The sequence below is a fragment of the Cicer arietinum genome, chromosome 4 (assembly GCF_000331145.2).
Source record: "Cicer arietinum cultivar CDC Frontier isolate Library 1 chromosome 4, Cicar.CDCFrontier_v2.0, whole genome shotgun sequence".
NCBI classification, from domain to species: Eukaryota; Viridiplantae; Streptophyta; class Magnoliopsida; order Fabales; family Fabaceae; genus Cicer; species Cicer arietinum.
Genome location: NC_021163.2, coordinates 53,251,988 through 53,260,670, shown reverse-complemented (window position 1 = coordinate 53,260,670; position 8,683 = coordinate 53,251,988). Strand labels below are relative to the sequence as shown.

Genomic DNA, 8,683 nt, shown 5'->3' with positions numbered 1-8,683 from the left:
CCCTTGTGATAAATCATAAACATTTTTTAAATTAATTATTAATACTTTATTTTTAAATTTAATATCAAATTCTATTGATTATTATTATATTTATATTTGATTAAATTTATAATTTTGCATTTTAGATTATATTTAATAAACTGTTTTAATATTTATCTTTTATTATAATTATAATTTTATATTTTATAAGAATAATTGAGTAAATTATTGTTTTTATCCTATTGTTAGAGATAAAAATACAATTTTATTTTAAGATTTAAGTTTTGGATTTGTTAAATATATGGAATTCTTTGAAGACGGTGATGAATTGTTTTGAATTTACTTGAAGATGATGATGAGTTTTTCTGAATTTGTATAAAAAATGATAATATTTTGAAATGCAAAAGATTAAATCGGGAAGAAAAAAAAATGACTGAACCATTATCAAATGACCACATGAATAATTTTGGTGTGATTTTTATCTAAAAAATGACGAGTTGACATATTTTAAAGTCTTAATTACAATTTTGGTCAATTTATTTTCACAAATTTTTGTAATTGATCATCCTATTTTAAAATTCGATAGTTTTGACCATTTGTTTTGATTTTTTAACTATAAAATAATAATTTGACATAATTTAAATTACGTGATATACAATCTTATGATGTAGAACCACTTAAGTGAATTAATTAATTATATATTTTGAATTAAATTACAAAAATGAATAATTTTAAAAGTTAAAAGTTAAAATTTTAGAGAGTTTTATTGAAATTTCTTATTTATTAATTACTAGACTTAAATGTATCACGTGTCACATCATTTAAAATATGTCACATCATTATTTTCAGTTCAACAATTTGACTGAGAAACTAAAGCTGTTAAATTTTAAAATTAAAAGACTAATTTTATAAATTAATAAAGTTAGAAAGATTAAAATTACAACTAAAATTATTTTAAATATCGTGACATAAATTTTATAACGTAAAACCACGTAGATACATTAATTATTTATATTTTATTAAATAAATAAAAAATGAAATTTTTTAGAAGTTTAAACTAATTTTTTTAAATAGTTTTGTTGTACTTTCGTGAATATTAATAATTTAATATTATTGTATAATTGATCACAAAATTTCAAATATATCACATTACCGTTTTTTAATTAAAAAATTTAAGAAATAGACTAAATTTGATGAAAATAAGAGTCAATACCATCTTCATTTTTTCTTCATTATTCCTTTACACTACTATAGTTTTAATATAGTTTTGATGTAAAACAAATATTTGGACTCACCAAATGTCATATCAATATATTTATATTTTCAAAACTATGGTAATGGAAGAAATGAAAAAGACTGAGAAGTGAAGATGATTTTAATTCTAAAAATAGAGAATTGAAGACTGTAATTAAGTTTACTATTTTTCAAAGGAATTATTAATTAATAATTAGAACAAACAACTCTTTAAAAAAGGAAATAGAACAAATAACTTGGTCCACCTCGTTCCTGTCTTATTCACAAACAAAAAATAAAAAATGTACAGTAAAAAAACCTTAAAAAAATTAAATAGAACAAATATCCTGGTCCTTCCTCGTTCCTGTCCTTTTTAGATTGATCCACATCGTCCCATGTATTAACTTTTAAAAAAAGTGATAAATGCATAACAAAAAACCGAAAAATAAAAAAATGAAAAAATAAAAGAAATTATCTTCTTCTTCGTCATCATCACCATCATCATAAGACAGTTTCAATTAGACAACCCAATTAGGTAAGAGTGAGTTTGTCACATATCTCGCAATTTTTCTTACACCAAAAACTTTTTCTACATAGGAAAAAATAAATAGTATATGATTCAACTAACATCACACATATTCATAACATAAATCAAACACAAACATTATAATTATATAAACTCTATTCCCATAACCATAACCATAACCATTTTCCAGTCCCCAAAAAAAATTAAATGTTTCTAATTACTTCTTCTTATTTCATCAGCACAATACTCCGACAACACTCACTCATTTTCTTCACCTCATACCAAAAACATCAATACAATTAAAAACTATACAAAAATTAATATCAACATGAATTCTCAAAACCCGAACATAACTTTCCCTTCCGCACCACCGGGTATTCCAATCCCAACTCCAATACTAACTCCGAAGCTCGAACCTCTCGACGAACATATCGAACAAACTCAACAACCCAACCTAAATGAGATACCGAACCTAAATCTCAACCTAAATCTCAACCTCGATCTCGTGTGTGAAGAAACCCTAAACGACAATAACAGCAACCAAAACGCCAACGTGTATGCTGAGTTTAATCGAGTTTCAGAGCTTTTCCGAACCGCGTTCACAAAAGGACTTCAACAAATTCCAAAAAACGAAGTCATTGATGAAGATCCAAATTCACGCGCCATCATTCCCGTTCCTGTTCCCGACGCGCTGCAAAATTACGACTCAACCCCTTCGGCGGGTGAAGTAACCGCACAGAAGATTCCACGGCGGTGGAAGGAGCTTGTTCGCGTGACGGATCTTGGATTAACTGAACAGCGACATTTTCGCGACCTTGTTCGGAGAACGAGAATGGTTTACGATTCGGTTCGTGTTTTGGCGGCAGTTGAAGAAGAACGGAAAATCGATGTTCGGAAAGTGAGAAGCGATTTGAGAGCTTCTGCTTTGATGAGAAACTGTGGTTTGTGGTTGAATCGCGATAAGCGAATCGTTGGCGCAATTCCTGGTGTTTGTATTGGTGATGTTTTTCTTTATAGAATGGAGTTGTGTGTTGTTGGTTTGCACGGTCAACCACAAGCTGGAATTGATTATTTACCGGCGAGTATGAGTTCGAACGGGGAACCGATTGCTACTAGTGTGATTGTTTCTGGTGGTTATGAAGATGATGTTGATGAAGGTGATGTGATTATTTATTCTGGTCATGGTGGTCAAGATAAGCATTCAAGGCAAGTTTTTCATCAGAAGTTGGAGGGTGGTAACCTTGCCATGGAAAGAAGTATGCATTATGGGATTGAAGTTAGGGTTATTCGCGGGGTTCGGTGTGAAGGTACAACTTCGGCTTCTGGTAAGGTTTATGTTTATGATGGATTATATAGAATACTTGAATGTTGGTTTGATGTTGGTAAATCTGGTTTCGGTGTTTATAAGTATAAGTTATGGAGGATTGATGGTCAAGCTAAGATGGGTAGTTTGGTTCTTAAGGAAGCTCTTATGCTTAGGAGAGATCCATTGTGTTTTAAACCTATGTGTGTTTTTTCTCTCGATGTTTCGAATAGTAAGGAGAATGTTTGTGTGAGGCTCTTTAATGATATTGATAGGAATCACGATCCTTTGTGTTTTGAGTATCTTCCGAAGACTACTTTTCCGCAGTTTGTTTTTCATTCGAGTGGGAAAGGTACGGGTTGTGAGTGTGTGGATGGTTGTGGAGACGGATGCTTTTGTTCGATGAAAAATGGCGGCGAGTTTCCTTATAGTCAAAGTGGGCTTCTCATGAGAGGGAAACCGTTGATTTTTGAATGCGGACCTTTTTGTCGTTGTCCGCCTCATTGTCGGAACCGCGTCACGCAAAAGGGGCTTGGACATAGGTTGGAAGTGTTTAGATCTAAGGAGACTGGTTGGGGAGTTAGGTCTTTGGACCTTATTCAAGCTGGCGCTTTTATATGTGAGTACACCGGGGTTGTTTTGACTAGGGAGCAAGCGCAAATTTTGACCATGAATGGTGATTCATTGATATATCCTAATCGGTTTTCAAATAGGTGGGCGGAATGGGGTGATTTATCTATGATAGATGCTAATTATGTGCGTCCGTCATTTCCATCGGTTCCTCCATTAGATTTTGCTATGGATGTGTCAAGAATGAGGAATGTTGCTTGTTATATGAGTCATAGCTCAACTCCCAATGTGTTGGTTCAGTTTGTTCTGTTTGATCACAATAATTTGATGTTCCCTCACCTTATGCTATTTGCAATGGAGAACATCCCTCCAATGAGAGAGCTCAGCCTTGATTATGGGGTTGCCGATGATGAGTTGACTGGCAAGCTTGCTATTTGTAACTGAATATTTTGAAAGCTTCACATACTTAATATTATGCAGAAGCCGAGTTTTAGGCATCCTTCACTGAGGTAAGGTCAACTCCTTTCATTTAGCTTATTTATTTTTACCATTGTCTTCCATGTGATTTCGTCATACTTTTCATTCATTTGTCCAATCTTCAAACTAAGATCTCTTAGCCATATGAGTTATTCAAGCATATAGTTCATTATACATTACTATGTTTTCTGGTCTTCGTAACACCCGGAAGTACCTCAAAAAATGGAAAGTTAAATATTTGTTGTGATTTTGAATATTGTCGTGATATTAATATCTTATTCTAGCCTGTTTTACAAACTGATTGTTATCATGGTTGATCTTGGATATATATAACCTTTTCATGCTGTTTCTTCTGCTTTTGGACATTCCATATCCAAATCTGTTTGCTTGTACTTTTTTAATATAAATTTCTTTGATTGTATGTGTTTACGGTCCATTTATTGTTTATTGGTGTTTTTGAATTGAATATCAGTTCTTAAAAAAGCATGGCTTTTTGGTCTCTAATTTAGTCTCATCATATTGCATATGGTGATTCTCTAATTTAACCACTATTTCTTTCCCTTTCTGAGATGCCTAATATGTTAAGCCCGCCACAACTAATTATTTAATTAAAATTGCCTTTAAAAATATGGTTTTCTGCATGGTAGTCAAACTCGAGAGTTTACATAAACTCGTGGATGGTTGGTAGACTCGTCTCGTTGACCCATAACAGTTTACCTAATATATTATAAATAATAATATTAAAAAAAACCTATAAATGATATATATACATATAATATAATTACATCAGCAAAATAATATGTTAGCAACAGGCCTCTGATTAAACAAACTTAGTGAGGCGCAAGAAACATTAATGCTGGCCCAAATCTGATTGATCTGTTTGTAACTACCTAGATTTATTATTGTTTGTGTCTTTAACTGCTTATTTCAATTTGTTTTTTGTTAAGTTGTAACTGCTCATTTGTGTCTAATTAAATAGAGTAGGGAAATAGAAGTTTGGGTATTCAGTTATTTTATTTCAGATTGGTGGTTATTAGGGAGAGGATATGACAGGCTCTTGAACAGCATGTGGATATTTGTAATAGTTCTGTTTCATTTAAATCCTCAACAAAACATCACCATTCACTACAACATCTTACTTTACTGGTTACTGGTTCTAACATAATAATTCAGCATTCTAACTCCATAACTAAGCAATGCAGGAAACAAAAGTAATAAAGTGTGATAATGCTTTGATAGTGACGATAGCGGCACTATAACATAGTGGATTTTGATGAATCCACTATGAAGACCCCAGAGCTATCCTTGTTTTGCTATTAGGGTCCTGTAGCCAGACATAGCAGCAATAGTGGAAAAAAGAGAATTTTAGGGGTTCTAAAAATAATAAAACTGAGAAGTTTGTATGTGTGCCAAACATGCCCTATTTGTAAAATAAGGTAACTGAAGAGTGCGAATATCACTCTATATTCATTGTAATATGTAAACCTTTCCACATGCAAGCTTTGCCTCCATTCCCTTTATTATTTGTATGCAGCATGCTGTTTTTGTATAATATTTCTAAACCTTTCAATATATAAGCTTTACCTCCATTCCCTTTATTATTTGTATGCAGCATGCGTTTTTTAAATATAATTGACTTATTTAAACCGCTATGTGGCTTTTGCTATTTGCCTGCAATGGTTTCTGCTATATAACATAGCCCGATTTTTGGTTCTCCGCTATTTTCAGCAATCTGCTATGATAATAAAGTCAATTACAGATTGCAATGGACCCCCAAAATGCTATGGGTGGCAGCAATGTTGTCAAGATCGCGGCATAAATCATAAAATCGTGGGATATTACGATCTCAGTCACCCCTTCTGATCTATCATGCACGCAGAATCGCTTTCAGCTGAGATCGAACAAGATTGTGTGAAAAATTGCAAAAATCATGAGATTGGGCAATTTCCAGCGATCCCAAAAAAAAATTGATTCAGGCCGGGTTTTGCGACTCAAGTCCCCAAAAATGGGATGTAGAGTACTAAGACCCTTCCCTCTGACGACTTCCCTACCATCACCCATAGTTTCCAACGAGCAAAGTGTTGAACAAATAGGAAAAGAAAGAGAAGAAGAAAGAGAGTGTTGATCTGTACAACTGCTTTCCAGGAGAGTTGCGGCTGTATTGTTCTAAAAATAACTATATAGTATATATGTATTATATCTATTTTAGTGTATTTGTTATTATGGTAAGATCTTACAATCTTTGTTATGATTCTACCTTTTAGATCTTGCACCCCCCCTCTCGATTTTGGGTAGCATCTCGCTCATGACAACATTGGGGGGCAGTATGGCTACTTCGTCGAAGTTCGAGGAAACAAATTAAAAAATGCACAAAATTTATATTTATACCATACACGTATAAAAGCTAAAAAGTCAAAGAAACCTACTCTGAGTGGACTGGAAACAGGCCGTTGGCTGCATAACAGGCCGCTCTGTGAAGCACAAGAAATACAATAAAAATGGAAAAAAGGCCTTCAATGGGAATCAATCTCGGTCCTTTTAGTTATGGAAAAGCGCTCAGCCGCTGTGCTGCAGTAGTTATTTGGAATATAAATGGCAAAAGTAATATATATTTTTGATTTTTGATGAATACACACACACATTTAATACTGATACTACTATAACTTATACAGTTTCAAGTAGTGACTTGGCAATTCGACGAATGAGTCAATGACCCAACCCAACACCCTCATCAAGTTGAATACCAGTTAGGGTTTTATCACCTTGGGCGCTAGTCCAGTTTTCTCCCGGAGATACTTGTTCCTAATTTTACTCTTTTTTTATATCATGTCCACTCACCAACCTCAGAATTCTAACCAGTCATCTTCGTATGCACTTAATTCTTTCTCTTGTTGCCTTTTACTATCCCACACTCACTATCATAGAGTGATTCCCGGGAATTGGGGTGCTCAAGCTGATATTTGAATTTAACTGCCCACTTTATGGTTTAAAATAACATTATAGTGTGTAGGTATTCCCAATGAGCAATGAATATAGGTATAAAATATGAAGAAAGTGGATTGGTGTATTAGTGTGTGTCAGTATGTATAAAATGAAGAAGATATGGTATGTCGGCATCCTCATATATACTTGTAAAGTACTCCATTTATTTCAGCATTGTTACCTTTTTTGTGAACATGATATTCTCTTGTGGATGAATGACTTTGTTCAAATATACCTATTTATGGAGGGAAGGATTCAAGATTGTCAATCTTATTTGTGAAGTGTCCTAGTCATTTTTTTTATCACAATTGTCAAACTTTATACTGCTGGAACACCTACGATATACAGCATTATCCAACACTGATGCTTTTCTGATACTTTGTAGTATACAAGCCATTTTTTTAAGTTGTCTAATTTTCATACAGCTGGGACACTTAAAGAATACAACTCAAGAAGTTTTAATACAAAACTTAGAACCTTTCATCTGAACAGGCAGATCTTTAATTTCTTTGATGTTAGACTTACGACTCATTTCATCTTATTTTCCATTCCATGTGCCAGTATCAACACTTTTTTTTTTCATCTCTTTTTCTGCTTATTATTGCAAAATTGTGGCTTTGATATTTTGCTACATAGTTTTCTTTTTTAATAATTATATATTTGTTTCATAATCGTAATTTCCTTTCGTTTGTTTTTTATTCCAAAGTTCAAACTCACAACATCAAACTTAAGTTCTGGAACCACATATAGATTTTATAAAGTAATGTTTAAGTTTTGTATTAGCTATGTGTTTTTGTATTTGCAATTTTATGTGTGTGTGTGTTTTATGTCTTATGATTATGTGTGTGTGTGTTTTATGTCTTATGATTCTTTAAAAAAATCTATATATGTATTATATGTACCCTACATGTATGGTTTCCTATATTTTTCTAGATTGTAATATTGTTATATCGGTTAAGTATTGTATCTGGGGCTTGCATTGTATATGTGCATCATAGGTTGCCCCCACGAGTTAACTTTCTTGAAATGCATTTTGATGATTTGTGTTACCATAGTCAACTTACCTCCATGTTTGCAATAAAAATCAAGGTGGAGTTACAAATGGCTGCATTCTTGCTCTAATAAATTTCAATGTTAAATACATATTTCTTTTCACCCTAGTTAGTTCTTAGTAATGGTAAAATAGAATTCTAGTTGCTATTTGATATTGAATTTTTCCTCATCTACTTGAACTGAAGGTTGTGATCTGCTCTGGTATTGTGTATCTAAATTCATTAAGTGCATTTCATATTATTATGTTCAGTTGTGTGAATTATAATGTTTTAGAATAACTATTTGTAAATTAATGAGTTACTTTTACAATTTTTCACATCTAGTCTTCTAGATTTGAAGAGGTATATCTGGAGTCTAGAATCATGTCTATGGTTTGATTTTCATTGTTTCCCTCAAGGTTGCTAGGTTATTATAACCCTTGTTTGGCATGTTCATTTTCACCTCAGATCTCTCCAGCAAATGGAAATATGGGATTTAGTGTTTCTTGGAAATAGCCATATTCTTTCCAGGGCTATTGAAATTTGTATACACATTTAATAAAGCCTAAGTTCTGGTCTTAT

General features: G+C 32.7%; 1 protein-coding gene across 4 annotated transcripts in view; it reads left to right on the top strand.

Annotated features, from left to right (window-relative positions):
* The first annotated feature begins 1,704 nt into the window (after window positions 1-1,704).
* Window positions 1,705-8,683, top strand: part of LOC101498068 (histone-lysine N-methyltransferase family member SUVH9-like) — an 8,828-nt gene continuing 1,849 nt past the window's right edge. The window contains exons 1-2 of one of the 4 annotated variants that reach the window (XM_073367524.1): window positions 1,705-4,120; window positions 6,353-7,338. In XM_073367524.1, the coding sequence (XP_073223625.1) occupies window positions 2,067-4,055 (1,989 nt within the window). In that variant the 5' untranslated portion in view covers window positions 1,705-2,066 and the 3' untranslated portion in view covers window positions 4,056-4,120; window positions 6,353-7,338. The other 3 variants (XM_004498154.4, XM_004498153.4, XM_004498152.4) reach the window with 3 other exon arrangements.